This window comes from Penicillium verhagenii (assembly GCF_028828195.1).
Source record: "Penicillium verhagenii strain IBT 33310 chromosome Unknown utg000007l_segment0_segment0, whole genome shotgun sequence".
NCBI lineage: Eukaryota > Fungi > Ascomycota > Eurotiomycetes > Eurotiales > Aspergillaceae > Penicillium > Penicillium verhagenii.
Window position 1 is genome coordinate 3,473,178 of NW_026643171.1, and position 15,214 is coordinate 3,488,391.

The 15,214-nt window shown below is 46.7% G+C and overlaps 8 protein-coding genes across 8 annotated transcripts; 7 read left to right on the plus strand and 1 right to left on the minus strand.

Annotated features, from left to right (window-relative positions):
* Positions 1–220: 220 nt before the first annotated feature.
* dph1 (2-(3-amino-3-carboxypropyl)histidine synthase) lies at positions 221–1,564 on the plus strand (the record flags this gene model as incomplete). Its single annotated transcript, XM_057167332.1, has 2 exons — positions 221–335; positions 405–1,564. The coding sequence occupies 2 exons, from the start codon at positions 221–223 to the stop codon at positions 1,562–1,564; spliced, it is 1,275 nt and encodes a 424-aa protein (XP_057020373.1).
* Positions 1,565–1,969: 405 nt separating this feature from the next.
* N7466_007944 (protein-S-isoprenylcysteine carboxyl O-methyltransferase) lies at positions 1,970–3,001 on the plus strand (the record flags this gene model as incomplete). Its single annotated transcript, XM_057167333.1, has 2 exons — positions 1,970–2,831; positions 2,913–3,001. The coding sequence occupies 2 exons, from the start codon at positions 1,970–1,972 to the stop codon at positions 2,999–3,001; spliced, it is 951 nt and encodes a 316-aa protein (XP_057020374.1).
* A 284-nt stretch (positions 3,002–3,285) lies between these two features.
* On the minus strand, positions 3,286–4,590 carry N7466_007945 (biotin synthase; the record flags this gene model as incomplete). The annotated part of the gene is made up of 2 exons (XM_057167334.1): positions 3,286–4,251; positions 4,381–4,590. 2 exons carry the CDS (start codon positions 4,588–4,590, stop codon positions 3,286–3,288), a joined length of 1,176 nt encoding a protein of 391 aa, XP_057020375.1.
* A 1,867-nt stretch (positions 4,591–6,457) lies between these two features.
* On the plus strand, positions 6,458–6,844 carry N7466_007946 (uncharacterized protein; the record flags this gene model as incomplete). Its single annotated transcript, XM_057167335.1, has 1 exon — positions 6,458–6,844. The coding sequence occupies one exon, from the start codon at positions 6,458–6,460 to the stop codon at positions 6,842–6,844; it is 387 nt and encodes a 128-aa protein (XP_057020376.1).
* Positions 6,845–7,570: 726 nt separating this feature from the next.
* Positions 7,571–7,973, plus strand: N7466_007947 (PLAC8 family protein; the record flags this gene model as incomplete). Its single annotated transcript, XM_057167336.1, has 2 exons — positions 7,571–7,666; positions 7,740–7,973. The coding sequence occupies 2 exons, from the start codon at positions 7,571–7,573 to the stop codon at positions 7,971–7,973; spliced, it is 330 nt and encodes a 109-aa protein (XP_057020377.1).
* Positions 7,974–8,860: 887 nt separating this feature from the next.
* Positions 8,861–9,419, plus strand: N7466_007948 (uncharacterized protein; the record flags this gene model as incomplete). Its single annotated transcript, XM_057167337.1, has 2 exons — positions 8,861–9,137; positions 9,250–9,419. 2 exons carry the CDS (start codon positions 8,861–8,863, stop codon positions 9,417–9,419), a joined length of 447 nt encoding a protein of 148 aa, XP_057020378.1.
* Positions 9,420–10,195: 776 nt separating this feature from the next.
* Positions 10,196–12,178, plus strand: N7466_007949 (uncharacterized protein; the record flags this gene model as incomplete). Its single annotated transcript, XM_057167338.1, has 5 exons — positions 10,196–10,265; positions 10,376–10,436; positions 10,505–10,737; positions 10,839–11,681; positions 11,799–12,178. 5 exons carry the CDS (start codon positions 10,196–10,198, stop codon positions 12,176–12,178), a joined length of 1,587 nt encoding a protein of 528 aa, XP_057020379.1.
* A 967-nt stretch (positions 12,179–13,145) lies between these two features.
* On the plus strand, positions 13,146–14,603 carry N7466_007950 (uncharacterized protein; the record flags this gene model as incomplete). The annotated part of the gene is made up of 2 exons (XM_057167339.1): positions 13,146–13,254; positions 13,315–14,603. The coding sequence occupies 2 exons, from the start codon at positions 13,146–13,148 to the stop codon at positions 14,601–14,603; spliced, it is 1,398 nt and encodes a 465-aa protein (XP_057020380.1).
* Positions 14,604–15,214: the final 611 nt, after the last annotated feature.

Consider the following 15,214-nt stretch of genomic DNA (forward strand, 5'->3'; position numbering starts at 1 on the left):
AGCAGAGCGTAGAAAACTGGAGTAGAAGTGAAGAGGGGGAAGAACTGTAGCTCATGAGATGCGGAGAGCACTTAGCCTTATTGAGTCTAGCGTGGATTTGCTCTCGTGTGATCGTTCCACCACCCACACCGCCTTTGCAGAAAAAAAGAGATCATCGCGGGGGGAAAAAAGTCATCTTATCGCCCCTCCATCAGTTGACTGGAAAGGAAAAACATTCACAATGGACAATACGCTACGTCAGCCAAAGAAGCGGTTCGTCGGCAGACGTACTGCCGATGCACAGGCCCAGTCTAATCCAACTGCTGGAGATGTCGAGTCCACAGCTGTTGAAAAAGGTAAGTGCCACCCCTCATACATCAATGTGAAAAGGCAGCGCTAAATTGATATTCCTTTACACTATATAGCTCCGCCACGCCGAACCCCGAGAACTCTGAATCAGGTTCCTCCGGAAATCTTGAATGACCCCGACATTCAAGCCGCGATCGAATTACTTCCTTCAAACTACTCCTTTGAGATCCCCAAAACCATCCACCGTGTTCGTTCATCCGAAGCCAAGCGTGTGGCTCTACAGTTCCCCGAGGGTCTATTAATCTTTGCTACAACAATTTCCGATATTCTCCAGCAATTCTGCCCCGGTATTGAAACCTTGATCATGGGTGACGTTACCTACGGCGCTTGTTGCATTGATGATTATACAGCCCGCGCTTTGGGCTGCGACCTGCTCGTTCACTACGCGCACAGTTGCTTGATTCCTGTGGACGTCACCAAAATCAAGACCTTATACATCTTCGTTGATATCAGTATCGATACCACCCACCTAATTGCCACCCTGGAACGCAATTTCAAGCCCGGTCAAGCCATCGCCACAGTTGGCACTATTCAATTCAACGCTACTCTTCACGGTCTCAAGCCTGTCCTCGAGCGTGCGGGATTCCGTGTCATCGTCCCACAAATCATGCCACTCTCCAAGGGCGAGATCCTTGGCTGTACATCCCCACAGCTATCCGAGTCCGAAATTGATGTCATTCTCTATCTTGGAGATGGCCGATTCCATCTTGAATCCGCTATGATCCATAACCCGACCATTCCCGCATACCGATACGACCCTTACTCGCGCACCTTGACGCGAGAGAGCTATGACCACGAGGAGATGCATACAATTCGACGTGATGCAATCGCGACCGCAAAATCTGCTAAGAAATGGGGAATCATTCTTGGTTCCCTCGGCCGTCAAGGAAATCCCAACACTATGGCAATGATCGAGCGTCATCTGGCCGAGCGTGGTATTCCCGTAGTCAACCTGCTTTTGAGTGAGATCTTCCCGGGGAAATTGGCATCCATGTCAGATGTGGAATGTTGGGTGCAGATTGCTTGTCCTCGACTCAGTATCGACTGGGGTTACGCATTTTCCCGTCCCTTGCTCACGCCTTATGAGGCACTTATAGCTCTTGGGGTTCGTGAAAACTGGGATAAGGAAAACAAGGGAGTGTACCCCATGGACTTCTACGCCAAGGAGGGATTGGGCCGGACAAAGCCCGAGCAGGCCATTCGTGGTACAGCTTAATTTCCGCAAGGCATTTCAGTCAGAACATACTATCCATGACAGGAAACTTATATACCCTCAAACATAGAGCTTAGGACAGCAGGTCTGGCCTTTAGTAAAGTGAAATGAACATACTAAAATTGAATTGATTCTGTCTCCGTACTTCGTACTGACATGCTATACTTCCGTGAGTCCCGTCGATCTAGTCGATAACGCCAAGGCCGCGCCATGTGGGGAAACTCCTCAAAGAAAAACGAACAACAATATCTCTCTCAACTTGCTATTGTTCTCAACCCACCACCCCTGATCGCAATGGACTTTACAGCCCATCTATAAAGGGCGCTTGACCACTCAAATCCCGCGCGACAGAAATCAGATTCGTCTCATTCGATTTCCCCTTCCATCTTCCACCCGGACCCTTTCACAATGGCTTCAATCACAAACCCCATAACATCGGGCTCAGAGCCTCATCAGGGTGACCCACGTATATCCTGGCCAACCGAGCGCATCAGACGCCCAAATCCATCCCAAGAATGGCACCCATCCGACCTCCTAGACCGCCGAGCTAGCAACACCTCCGATGACTTCGAGAATGACTTCGAGAATCCCAGCTCCGCGCTTCGACACACCCACATCTCAAATTATCCCAAGGGCACGAAATCGCTCTCGGGAATCTCCCTACGAGCCTTTCTCATCGGCACATCCCTCGGCATTACAGCCACGGTCACAATTCTCCTCATAACCGTCTTCCCAACACCCCTTTGGCGGGTACCATTCTTTATCGCTTCGCTCAGCGTGTTCCACTTCCTCGAATTCTACACCACGGCGACATACAACACCCCGGCTGCAGATGTGAAGGCTTTTCTCCTTTCCAGTAATGGGTGGGCCTACAACGCTGCGCATGGATCCGCTATCGTGGAATGTATTGTGTCGCACGTGTTCTGGCCTGGACAGTCCAAACTGGGGAAATTGGTCTCTTTCACGGAGCCTGTTTTAGGGACATCTGTATCGCTGGGTTTGGTTGTTGGCTTGCTGCTAACTGGAGTTGGTCAGGTTGTGCGGTCTATTGCTATGGCGCAGGCGGCTAGTAACTTTAATCATCATGTGCAATCGACGCATAAACAGGGGCATACGCTTGTTACACATGGGCTGTATAGGTTTCTGCGACATCCAAGCTACTTTGGATTCTTTTGGTGGGGATTAGGGACGCAGTTGGTGCTTGGGAATGTGGTCTGTTTCTTTGCATATGCGTTGGTCCTGTGGAAGTTCTTTTCTACAAGGATTAAGCGTAAGTGGCCCTTCTTGTTCTTTATTCCTGGGGGTTGATTTGCTAACCTTTTCGATCTTTTGTTTTTATTTGGTTCTATAGGCGAGGAGACATTCCTGATTCAATTCTTTGGCGCTGAGTACGTCGGGTACAGGCAGTCGACACCGGTTGGAATTCCCGGAATCCAGTAATGCGTTCATATTGATCATTGTGTCTTTCTCACAGAGACATTGGGTCTCAAAATGAAATAGATGGATTGGATTTGGTACGGCTCATTTTTCTCTTCATAATTTACGCGATCTATTGTATATTTAATTCGATTCTTTATATTGAAAGATGGCACGGACTGCCCTTGATTGCCAATCACTTACTAGTGATCCTATTCCGTGCATTGCTAAGTCCTTTTTGGAAGGCAAAATCATCAAGACAACAATCTAGTGACAAGAATAAGCAAAACACAGCAACATATAATAATCTATGCGCTAGCTGCGACCGGCGCAGCTGTTTTCTCGGCAGTTGGAGGTGGGGTCACGGTATTCTTCTCGGCACCAGGAACTTCCGGCTTCTCAAAGCTCTTCATGGGGTAGTAGCCCCAGCGGTCAAACATCGCTTTGTCCTCATCCCATCCACTGCAATCGGTGGTCAACATCTTCTCACCGGTGAAGATAGCATTGGCACCGGCCTGGAAGCAAGCAACCTGCTGCTCCTCGGTCAAAGCAATGCGACCGGCAGCAAGACGAACGATGGTAGCGGGCATCACAATCCGAGCGGTGGCGATAGTTCTCAGCAAGCGATCAAACGGAATCATCTTTCGATCTCCCAAAGGTGTTCCGGGAATCGGCACCAAAGCGTTAACGGGAAAGGATTCAGGGTGGGAAGGCAAGCTGGAAACGGTGTGCAAAAGGCCAACGCGGTCGGCATCCGTCTCGCCTAGACCCAAGATACCACCGGAGCAAACGTTGATACCGGCATCACGGACGTGGTCCAGGGTTCGCAGACGCTCATCGTACGAGCGAGTGGTGATGATGGTGGGGTAGAACTCGCGCGAGGTGTCGAGGTTGTGGTTGTATGCGGTGAGACCGGCCTCCTTCAGCTCCTTGGCCTGATCCTGGTCGATCATGCCCAGTGTGACACAGACCTCCATGTTCATGTCACGGATACCCGATACCATCTGCTTGACGTTCTTGAGACTGGTTTTGCGGCCGCGCATATCGCGCCAGGCGGCACCCATGCAGAATCGGGTGCTACCGTTGGCTTTGGCGTTGCGGGCTTTCTCGAGTACCTCGTCCACGGGGCTCATCTTAGTTGCCTTTAGGCCGGTGTTGTGCCGTGAGGACTGGGCGCAGTATGAACAGTCCTCACTGCATCCGCCGGTCTTGATGTTCATCAAGGTGCACATCTGGATAGCGGATGGGTCATGGAATTTACGGTGAAGTGCTTGCTGTACGCTATCAGTATTGATAAATTTGATTGTGGTTGGGTGTTTAGGTCTTTATCCGAGGCTATCCCCGCGGGGGGGGGGGGGTGTGGGACTACCATTGGTGTGATAGAGAAGGATACGGCAACTTACAGATGCATATGTGAGCTGGTTCAGCGGGGTGTTGTAGACCTGATTGACTTCATCGCGGGTCCAGTTGGTGCGGGGGGCGGTGGCAGCTGTTGCCTCGATGAGGACATTGGGGATGCGGCTGGCGAGTGAGGTAGCGCTGGGGGGACCTTGGACGGTGCCATAGGACCGCCAAACGGACCGTGGAAGGGCCCGTGGAATGGGGAGAGACATTGTGAATGATGTATGGGAGAGGAATCAAATTCCAATGGAAAGGGAAAGGGGATTATAGGGAGAAAGGAGGGGAAGATTCACCGGCTCGACGGTTACGATAATCATGTGGGGAAAGAAGAAGGGAGGAATTGACCGAACATTTGAATCTCATTGGATTACATGGGCTAACCTTAACCTCTTTAACTTAATGCGCATCACTCACGCCGGAAATATTCATTACACACGGGCAAAGTAGGGGAAAGGGTTGAGTCGTCCCAACAAGCAAAGCTTCCCCTCGGAGACTCGGAGAGAGACTCAGAGAGCCTTTCGGAGATTTAATCCTCTTTCTTTTTCTTTCTTTGCCTTTTCTTTCCCGTCTTTTTAAATCATTACACGGATCTTCACGGCCGTAGGTAAGCGAGGTTGGTCTCCCGAGGTCTAAGCTTATTTTCTTTTCTTTTTTTTTTTTATTCCAATGCAGCTTTTTCTCCGTTCTGTTCCTGTGCCGCTGTGCGCATTCGTTGAGATGTTCCATTTGCGTCATTCATCAGGATCCACTGGGGGACTTTAGCCAATGATCGACATGGTATTAGCCAAGGTATCCGTGGCCCGTGCAGCAATCGGTTCAAGGGAAAGTCCAGAAGAAATAGCCGTAGGAGTGGATTCTCCAAATGAAGCTATTGCCGAGGAGAAATCCGGGGGTGAGATTGTGTCCAGGGATTGACATTCTAAAATTCAGAATAGAATCAAAAGCAATTGCGTGACTCATTCTGCTTTTGACTGAAGACGCAGATCGCTTCCAATGTCATGGGAATCCCTCGGTGTTATCTCGGTTAGATAACAACCAGCTGTAGGTTACTAGTATTCATACTTTGGACTTGACTCCAGATCATTTGAATGTGATAGTTGCCAAGGGAGAATACTTGATACCATTGAATTTGTTATTCAAATGTTGATCTGAGTAGTTATAACTAGATATTGGATATTGACCAAGTGGGGTTTACTACTCAACAGGAATCTTTGATCGACCCTCCCCTGTTGAATTGGTGGGCCCCACTATAGACAATCAAATTCCCATCAGATCTACCTCCGTATGTCCTATGGGGACATGCGGCTATTGACATATGATCCGTGAACATTGAACTACATACAACTTCCAAGAGTTAAAGTGCACGTTCTATAAGTCAAATGTTTAGTTATTGTGATTGACCATCTATTATTAACCACTGCACGTGATCCATTCTTACATAATCGGCTTCCTGAAACGTAAGTGGAAGCTTCAAGTTTGGGAATAGACAGCAAACTGATCTCTCAAGTACTTGCTTTGGATGTTCTTTTCTTTTTTCAGCCCAACCATATCATATAAGAACTCCGCATGTCAGAAAGAGAAAGGAAGAGAGAAGAAAAGAGGAAAACAAATAGCCCCTCACGATCAGCAGTGCACTCTCCATATAAGACCTCTGACCAACATTATAAAAAAAACATCCGGTGACGTGCAGCATGACGTGTGGGCACAAGCCACACACAATCCACCTGGTACTGGAAACATTTGAAGACAACTCGTTGTGTTCAAATGTCATCGAATCAGTGGCGGAGAATAAATTAAATAAATTAAAGCTCGTCATGTCACCCCCACTGACGTCATTTCGTACAACACTTGAACTGGAAGTGGAAGTGTGCAAGTTGCGATAAAACCACCAGAGCCTCCAAAATCAAACCTTTTCCAGTGTGTTGCCTTCTGAAGCAGAAAAATTGGCAAGATTGTGAATATTCCTCAACTTCTGGTATGTCTTCAAAGTAGAAGGTCAGCGGCCACATATATCTGATCCACTAACCGTTTTGCTCGACCTTAGAATCATTCGCAACAATTGAACTCCCCACTTCCACCATGCCTGACATCCACGACCGAATCCGCGATGAAGTCTCCGATAAAGAACTTGCACTCTGGACAGCTGTTACATGCGCTGACCCTGCTTCTGAATTAATCAAATTGAGCAACCCAGACGCCAACTTCATGTTCCCGAAAAAGGAGGTCTTGACCCTGCAGGACCATGACAAATTCCGAAAGGCCTTGAGACCTCCATTTAATCGGTTCGATAGTTATCGCATCGACGAAGTTCGCATTTTCATCATGGGTCTGATGGCTGCGACGGTGACCTGCAAGGTTCATGCCGAAAGGGAGAATAAGAAGTACACAATCACCTCGCATACAACGTGGAGTCAAGCTTCTGATGGAGAATGGAGGATTGTGACTCATGGGGAATGCCGTGTATAGATATCAACTTGTTATAATTTTTTTTTTCTTTTCGATGAGACATGCAACATGAATGAAGCTTAGTTATTGATATTCTTACTTTTTTTGGTGATTTCAGATATTTTATGTATTCAAATCCAAAACCTTTAATGTTCAACAGCCTAGTGGAATGAACAACTTGTATGGAGTAGTTTTCAGTGTGAAAAACCCCCCCTATTGATCCATGGCGGTGTTCCGTGCGCTCGTGAAATTGCATGGCGCTTTATGAGGCGCTGGGCGCGAGAGCTGGCCCCTGAATACCCCACCAAATCGAACATCTCATTGGTCTCCAAGTACTTCCAAGGTTTAAATCTGATGAGTTCACACTCCTCTGTACGGAGTAAATCACAAGGTCTTCGTATACATGCATGTAGGTCTCCAATAATTTAGGATGGGGCTCTAGATTTGGCTATTCTCTTTTTGAATGCAATAAATAGACAGTCCATGCCTTTGAACTCTCTTTTCAGTGTAATACGTTAGGATTTTTATTTTATTTTCCATACTCTCAACAACATTGAAAGACTACATGATAGAGGGAGAGAGAGAGAGGCATCAATAGAAAGAAGAAATTTCAATGGAAGAACCACAGGACTCCAATCAATGGTCCAATTCCTTCTGGGACTGCTTCTCTCCCTCAAGCATATGTGAAGCCCCAAATTCTCCCCATCTCTCCTCTCCCACTCAAGTTCACTAACAAGATGTCTAGGCCTGCTGGCGACTTTTTGCCCTTGTGCACTTCTAGGGAGAACATCCTCTCGACTGCGAGACCCTGAACTCAAAGAGAGTAACTACATAAACGGTGATGTGTGTCCCAGATCCGCCTCTACCCCCGATCATCTTGGAGGCCATCATGCTAACAAAATACTGAGAACTTCAGTGTTGTATCTACCTTGCATCCAATTACTGTTATTTGTGCTGGGTTCCCCTTATGTTCAAACGTCGCCATACCCGACAAAAATTCGGTATTAGTGGCTCTGGTTGCAATGATTGCATGGCGGCCTGCTTTTGCCCATGCTGTCTGCTTGTGCAGCAAGAGAAAGAGGTGGAGACTCAATACACACGCCTTCAATCCAAGTATCAAGCCCCTGAAGCGATGAAATATTCTCAATGAGCTCTGGAGGGCATTTCGTCTAGGATATTCAATGTTTAATTTAATCAACATCGGGATCAATATGAATAAAAAACCAGATCTGCTTCAAATGTTCGAATGTTTTGAAGTACATGAGAAACTCACTAATGTTCTGTTTCAACCCCCCTGGGTTATTGCAAACATGCATCAAAGGTTAACCTTCAAATGTTGGTCCTTGGAAGGGTGTCATTGAAAAGCCGCAAAGTCCACTAGCCTTTCTGAGACCCTTTTTTTTCTTCTCGGCTTATTGACGCTAGTGAAATTTTTAGGACCGAGCGTGCCCGGAGCGGGTTCTAGCGCCGACAAAATAAATATGAAACATTTGAAAAGAGCTTGAACAAGTAATATGTGGGCCCAAGGGGTCACTTACAGGCACCTGGGGGTCATCGTATCGCTAGTAGCCGCCACATGTGCACATGTTGTACTAAACATTTGAATATATAAACTTCAAAAAAGGTAGGTTCAATCAAGTTTAAATGCCTGCTTGTGACTAAATATCATTCATTTGCAAACATCTGAAAGCATGAAACTGCAAGTAAAACTTCATACATATAAATCGGGCATCAAGGATGAAATATTACCCTCGGACGCGTTTAGACAGTGGATTGTTTCCGACATCTGGACGTGCCATACTTGGACTGGTAGCGGTTACCAAAACTTCATCATAGTTTATCTTTCTTTGAAGTCTTCTTTAAATGTTTGTCTCTTTCTAGAGTCGGAGCTATACTAGTAGAAGTTTGAAAACACGAATTAGGAGCGGAGGCCTAAGTTTACGTCACCACAAGCTAGGAAAAAGTAGATAGGAAAATAATTAAGAATCTTCTTGATTCATCTTGATTCATACAATTGATCATATTCAAACTACAAAAATGCCATTTTGGAATCAACACCCATTACAACCAGACTTGATCAAGGAGATGGACGCCGAGGAAGCCCGATTAGCAAAGTCCGGGAATGTTCATGCCCTCCAGAAATACCGTTATGATAACCACTTCTGCCCTCTCTGGCCCAGAAAATATATTGATGACTCGCCTAAACTTCTCGATGTGGAACAAGAACTTCGCGAAGTGATTCAAGAAGAGATATCTATCAGACAGAGAACTCATAGTTCAAGCGGAGAGGCAAACATTTCGAAGGAAAGACTACGTATGTTAAACATCAGATTCCACGTCCTTAGCGAAAGATGGTTCTATTACCGGAGTTCTCTGACCAAAGGGTTTCAATCTCGGGCATTTGTTCTATGGAGATCCCATCCTAGATGGTATATGCACAAAAGACTTGTTGAGGATTGTGCTGGCCGGGAAGGCTGTTGTGCTCGGAGTTGTGGCTGCTGTCTCAATCGCAATGTTGATCAAACCCGCAAGCTTGGAGTTGGACATTGTACCCTTCAATGTGGATGTTGCCAAAGAGCGAGAGGCACCCCGGTGATTCCTGAAGAGGATCGGAGATTATTGCGAAAAGAATTCAGCTGTAAGAACAACAGTTATCGTTCGATTTGGTTTGCGCGTGTCTCACTTTGGGGGCTTCTCCGCGATGATGGTGAAAACCCTTTTGATATGATTCAGGCACCACCAAGCTCTGGGCAGATTTAAAGAGCATTTGAAAGGTTTATGGCTTCAGAGTGTTAGAAAAGAGGTACTAGCTACTGTTTCTTTCATTGGCTAACTGGCTCTGGTTTAAATGTTTATTACCCTGGGATTTTAATACAGAAACAACCCAAGAACGATACAGAAACAACCCCCGGTGATTACTACTAGTCACCATGGTTTCTTATTCTTCTTGTACATGTGTATTCACTATTACCCTATTAATACATATAATTCGTCTTCGCCTCTAGTGTATAGCTCGAACATTTGAATACAGAGTATGCCAGGTAAATTGATGGTGGTATGTTCTCTGGTACAATACCTACTAGGGACGTACCATCTCAAGTACTGAGTACTAGTATACTGTCGGATCAGCCGATGGGTCAAGTGAAATGGCTTGTCAGAAATCTTTATCTCATGGTTTATATTGAAACATGTCGCTATCTCCGATCGAGTCTTATCCGTTATTAGATCATGGCTCTTATCTTTTGCCTATCAAGCCATGATAACGTTTCAAACTGCGGATGCTGCAAGTACATATGAGCTTCTTCCCCTCCATTCAAAGGTTCCCATGAATTACCGGAGTTCAATTTCAATGTTCCTAACATAAATGCTAAAATGGTGAAAGACGTTTTCGACATCTCGTCCGATGAGGATGTTGCCCTTGAGCACCTCGGCTACCAACAAGGTAAGAACCCCCCCCCCCCCCCCCCCCCCCCCCCCTCCACATCATGGAAGAAGGATTGAATCCTAAGAAAGCGCAAATATTGAAGTGATGATACTTACCTTCAAGCTTAGAGTTCAAGCGCTCATTTGGTTTATTTGATATGGTGGGCTTTAGTTTCAGCATTGTGACTTGGTATGTACCCTCGGTGGACAACGGTTGCAATTTGGTGGAAAACTAAGTTGATATCTCGTTTCAATCAGTTGGACTGCGTTGAGTGGCGTTTTCATCATTGGCGTTGAGGCAGGTGGGCCACCAGTGATGATATTTGGCTGGATAGGAGTCTGCGTCATCACAATATTTATTGCCCTGGCCATGGCTGAGATGTGTGCAAGATGGCCAGTTAGTGGAGGGCAATACTCATGGGTGGCTATGCTAGCACCGCCCAAAGTATCTCGACAATTGTCATACATCACCGGGTGGTTCATGCTGGTTGGTAGGTAGCCCCGTCCTTCAACATTTTTGAATGTTTCAATGTTGGCTGCTTAGTGGAATCCCCAGAACTTCAGGTATTTAAGAAGCTAATTTCTTTCTCAGGTATTTTGGCCATGGGCGCAGTAAATAATTCTGTGGCGTCCAACTTCATTTTAGGCATGGCCAACCTCGTCTTCCCAGAGTATACTATCGAGAGATGGCATACTGTTCTTGTTGCATGGGCCGTGGCATTATTGGCCCTCGCTATCAATATTTTCGCTCCCCATGCATTACATCGCTTGTCGAGGATGATTTTGGTGTGGAATATTGCATCATTCATTATCATCATCATCACGCTTCTCGCGACTAATGACCATAAGCAGAGTGCAAATTTTGTCTTTGGTGAGTTTCGCAACACGACTGGCTTGGGCGCGGCCATGGCGACGATCGTTGGCATCCTCCAAAGCTTTTTTGGTATGTGCTGCTATGACGCCCCCAGTCATATGACGGAAGAAATGACCCATGCGAGTCGAGATGCCCCAAAGGCCATCATTTTGGCCGTCCTCATGGGTGCCGTAACTGGTTTCTTCTTCATTCTTACCTTATGCTTCTGCATGGGTGACATTGCTAGCACGGCAAACTCCACGACGGGAGTACCAGTGATTCAAATCTTTTATGATTCGACTCAAAGCAAAGCCGGAACCTGCATCTTGGCTAGTATGATGACTGTGATCATTGTCGTCGCATCCGTGAGTCTCGTGGCGGAAGGGTCCCGATCTGTGTATGCATTCGCGCGCGACCACGGACTACCGTTCTCGAAATTCTGGTCCAAAGTCGAACCGAAGCAGAAGATACCTGTAAGTGCCATTTGTCTGACTCTGATCGTTCAACTGGCTCTGAACGCAATCTACTTTGGCACCGTCACGGGGTTTGAAACTGTGATATCAATTGCCACCACGGGTTTCTGTAAGTCAACATCCAGATGGTATGACGGATTTGAAGGAAGAGGAAAGAAAAGCAGGGAAATATGAATTTACATATGGATGAGATATACGCTAACCAAATTTGGGAAATGACTATTAGACGTGTCCTATGGTCTTGTCCTGCTAGCAAGACTCCTTGGTTATATTTTTGGTCACTATACATCCACCTTCACCGGGCCATACTCACTTCCCACGTCCGTCTCTATCGGAGTCAATACGATCGGACTAATTTTCCTCTCATTAGGGTCAATTACCTTCAATTTCCCCAGTGAGGCTCCAGTCACCTCAAGTTCAATGAACTATACCTGTGCAGCAATTGGACTCGTAACACTGGTGAGCTTTATAACCTGGTTTACCACAGCAGCCAAACACTTTTCTGGACCTTCTGATGTGAGGGACTTGGCGATCTCACCTACAGGGGTAGAAGCTGCTTCAGAAGGGCAATTGGCCGAAGAAATAGATTTCAAGCCAAGCCAGTAGATGTAGTACCTATTAAGGTACCTACTACATAGTATGCCATACATATAACTAGAGAAAGGAAAAAAGGAAAAAACATGCACATGTGTACTCCGGAACATTTGAAGACTTTAGTACATAAGACTCTTGGCAATGATGTCAGGTCTTCCCTGTCAAGGTTGTACTCCGTAGCAACCACATTAAGACCCACTTATAAGCCGTGCTTGTGACAGCCAGCTGGCCAGTCATACCGAGGATTTCCAATCTCTTTCCCAATTTTTCAAGCTTGTTTATTGTATTTTTATAATTTTTTTAAAAAAAAAAAAAAAAAAAGGAAATATTATGCTTAGAACCTTGTCAACACCAGCTGGCCTGTACAAATATGAAGAGCGGTCTAGGGCGCGTGGAAACAAACCAAAAGAAAAAACCCTGCAGCCCTGGAGTGGCGCAAAGCTGACCATTCTGACGAAGCCCATTGCCCCTTGGGTGGTCGCACTACAGCCCGTGACCCAGATGGCTGCAGATGGGATCCAGGATTGTTTGTCCCACTGCCAATCTTGGTTCTGATCGGCATTCAATCTGTACTATTACATTGCGATCGTGCCGATCTCCACCAGCTAGAACGAACCGATGGTGAACGATGGGGGGTCAGTGGGGGGTTCCTTCTTCTTGACCAACCCCCTCTCACTTCTGATGATTGGTGTACAAGTATGATCTGTTGATCGCAGGGGAGAACAACCCCACACCAGCTGAAGATTGATGGATTTAGCGTGAAAGCTGAGGGTTTTAATGAGGTCCCTGCTCTCCCCACCCCTTAGGTACATTTGGCTATTTTTTTTCTCTCCCTCTTCATTTTTGGCTTGCTTCTCACTCAATCACAACCCGTAAGGCGAGTTTGACGAATACCAGCTGTCCTATTTCATTCGTCTTCCCTTGCTCTCTTGTATAAATACTAGTACTTTCTGGTTTTTATCCTCTTCCTGGCGACAACATGTCTACTGAAATTCCTGGCCCGCCCGGTATACCCATTCTGGGCAACATCTTCGATGTTAACCCCAATGAGACATGGAGTTCTCTGAACAAGTTGGCCAGCAAATATGGTCCGTTTTGAACAAGATTGCATGGTTTATTGGGTTGCAAAACTAACAATCACTATTCAGGTCCTATTTTCAAGATCAACGTGCTGGGTAACCAACTGGTGTTCATATGCAGTGTCGCTTTGCTCGACGAGATCTGCGATCAGACCCGATTCCGCAAGTGTGTCAAGGGCCCGGTCGTCGAGATTCGGTATTCTGTGCACGACAGTCTATTCACCGCAGATAACGACGACAAGAACTGGGGGGTCGCGCACCGAATCATGATGCCCCTCCTGACCAAGGAAGCGACCGATAGTGTATACAATGATATGATGGAAGTCGTCCCCGATCTCACAAGGAAATGGAGCGCAGGCACTAAGCAACGTGTCAAGGCAAGTGACGATCTCGATCTGATCCTGCTGGCGTCCTGCATGAAGTGCTTCTTCAACGAGCGAGTACACGTGCTGGGTGAAAAAGATGAGACTCAGAAAAAGGCGTGGGCCATGGTTGAGGCATGGGAGGGTGCCACCATGGAAGCGTTGAAGCGGCCGAACCGACCAAAGCCGCTGAACTGGTTATACCAGGGCCGATTCTCAGCCTTCACCAAGACCATGCGCAACTACGCCACCGATATTGTGAACCGCCGGAAGAATAACTCAGAACTGGCGCGCAAGGATATGATGGATGCATTGTTGAATGGTGTGGATCCTGAGAGTGGGCTCAAGCTCACAGATTCGCAGGTGGTGGACGAAATTATCTCAATCTTCATTGGTGCTGCGACGGCTGCCAACCTACTGACCTACGCGGTCTACTACCTCAGCAATAACCCCGAAGCCCTGAAAAAGGGACAGGATGAGATTGACTCCGTCGTTGGAGAAGGTCCAATTGATCTTTCCCACTTGAAGCAGCTCAATTATGTCGAGGCCATTCTTCGAGAGACAATCCGTCTCTCTGCCGCCGCACCTGGCTTCAATATTGAACCTATCCCACGCAAAGACAAAAAGGATAAGACCCCCGTGCTCCTCGGTGGGGGAGAATATCAGATTCCTTACGACCAGCCCATGCTTGCCATTTTGAGTGCAGTGAACCGCGACCCGGCTGTATTTGAGGACCCATTGGCCTTCAAACCCGAGCAGGTGATTGGCGACAAGTGGGACAAGTTGCCCGCTGCCGCCAAGAAGGGCTTCGGCAACGGCAAGCGCGAGTGCATTGGTAAATTGTGGGCCTGGCAGTGGTCGTTCTTCACTCTGGCTAGCATTCTCAAGGACGTCACGTTCGAGCTGGAGGATCCGAACTACGAGCTCCAGGTCAACGGTGCCTTTAGCATCAAACCGATGGACATGTATGTGCTGATGTCCGGTCGCCGCAAGTAGGCTCTTCGCTCTTGGAAGACCGACTTTGGAAACTGCCATCATTCTAGAGGAGGCATAACGAGAAAGATGAAGATGAAGATTGGAAGCCAGTAGGATGGGATATCCGTCATTGAATCTGTACATTTGGCGAATTAGCGGACCTCGAGGATACGAAACTGTCAGTAATGAACTTTTGTCTATATAGGATTCACTTGATTATGACTCAACAATATTCAAACATTGTTGAATGAACTCTTTGAACAACCCAACTTGGAACGATTGATACATTGAGTAAGCCAAGACCACAAGCACTCAAGTGCTTGAGTGCTAATATTCAATGTTGCACATGTGAAGTACAATCAATTGATCCATCAATCAATCCATCAATGGATCAATAGATGCTTTGGTTGATTCCGATACATAATTATATTTGATCGCGTTCAAATGTTCGAGAAATATTTGAAACGTATCTAAGAAAACCTAGTATTCCGTTCCAAAGGTTATGAGAAGACAATATTTGAATTGTTGGTAGGCTGCACCGATCTTCACCATTTATGTATATATAGATCCGGTCGGGACTCTTTTGGGGGGTTTTGTCATTCTTGACCCAATTGTTACTGAAGGATGTTCAA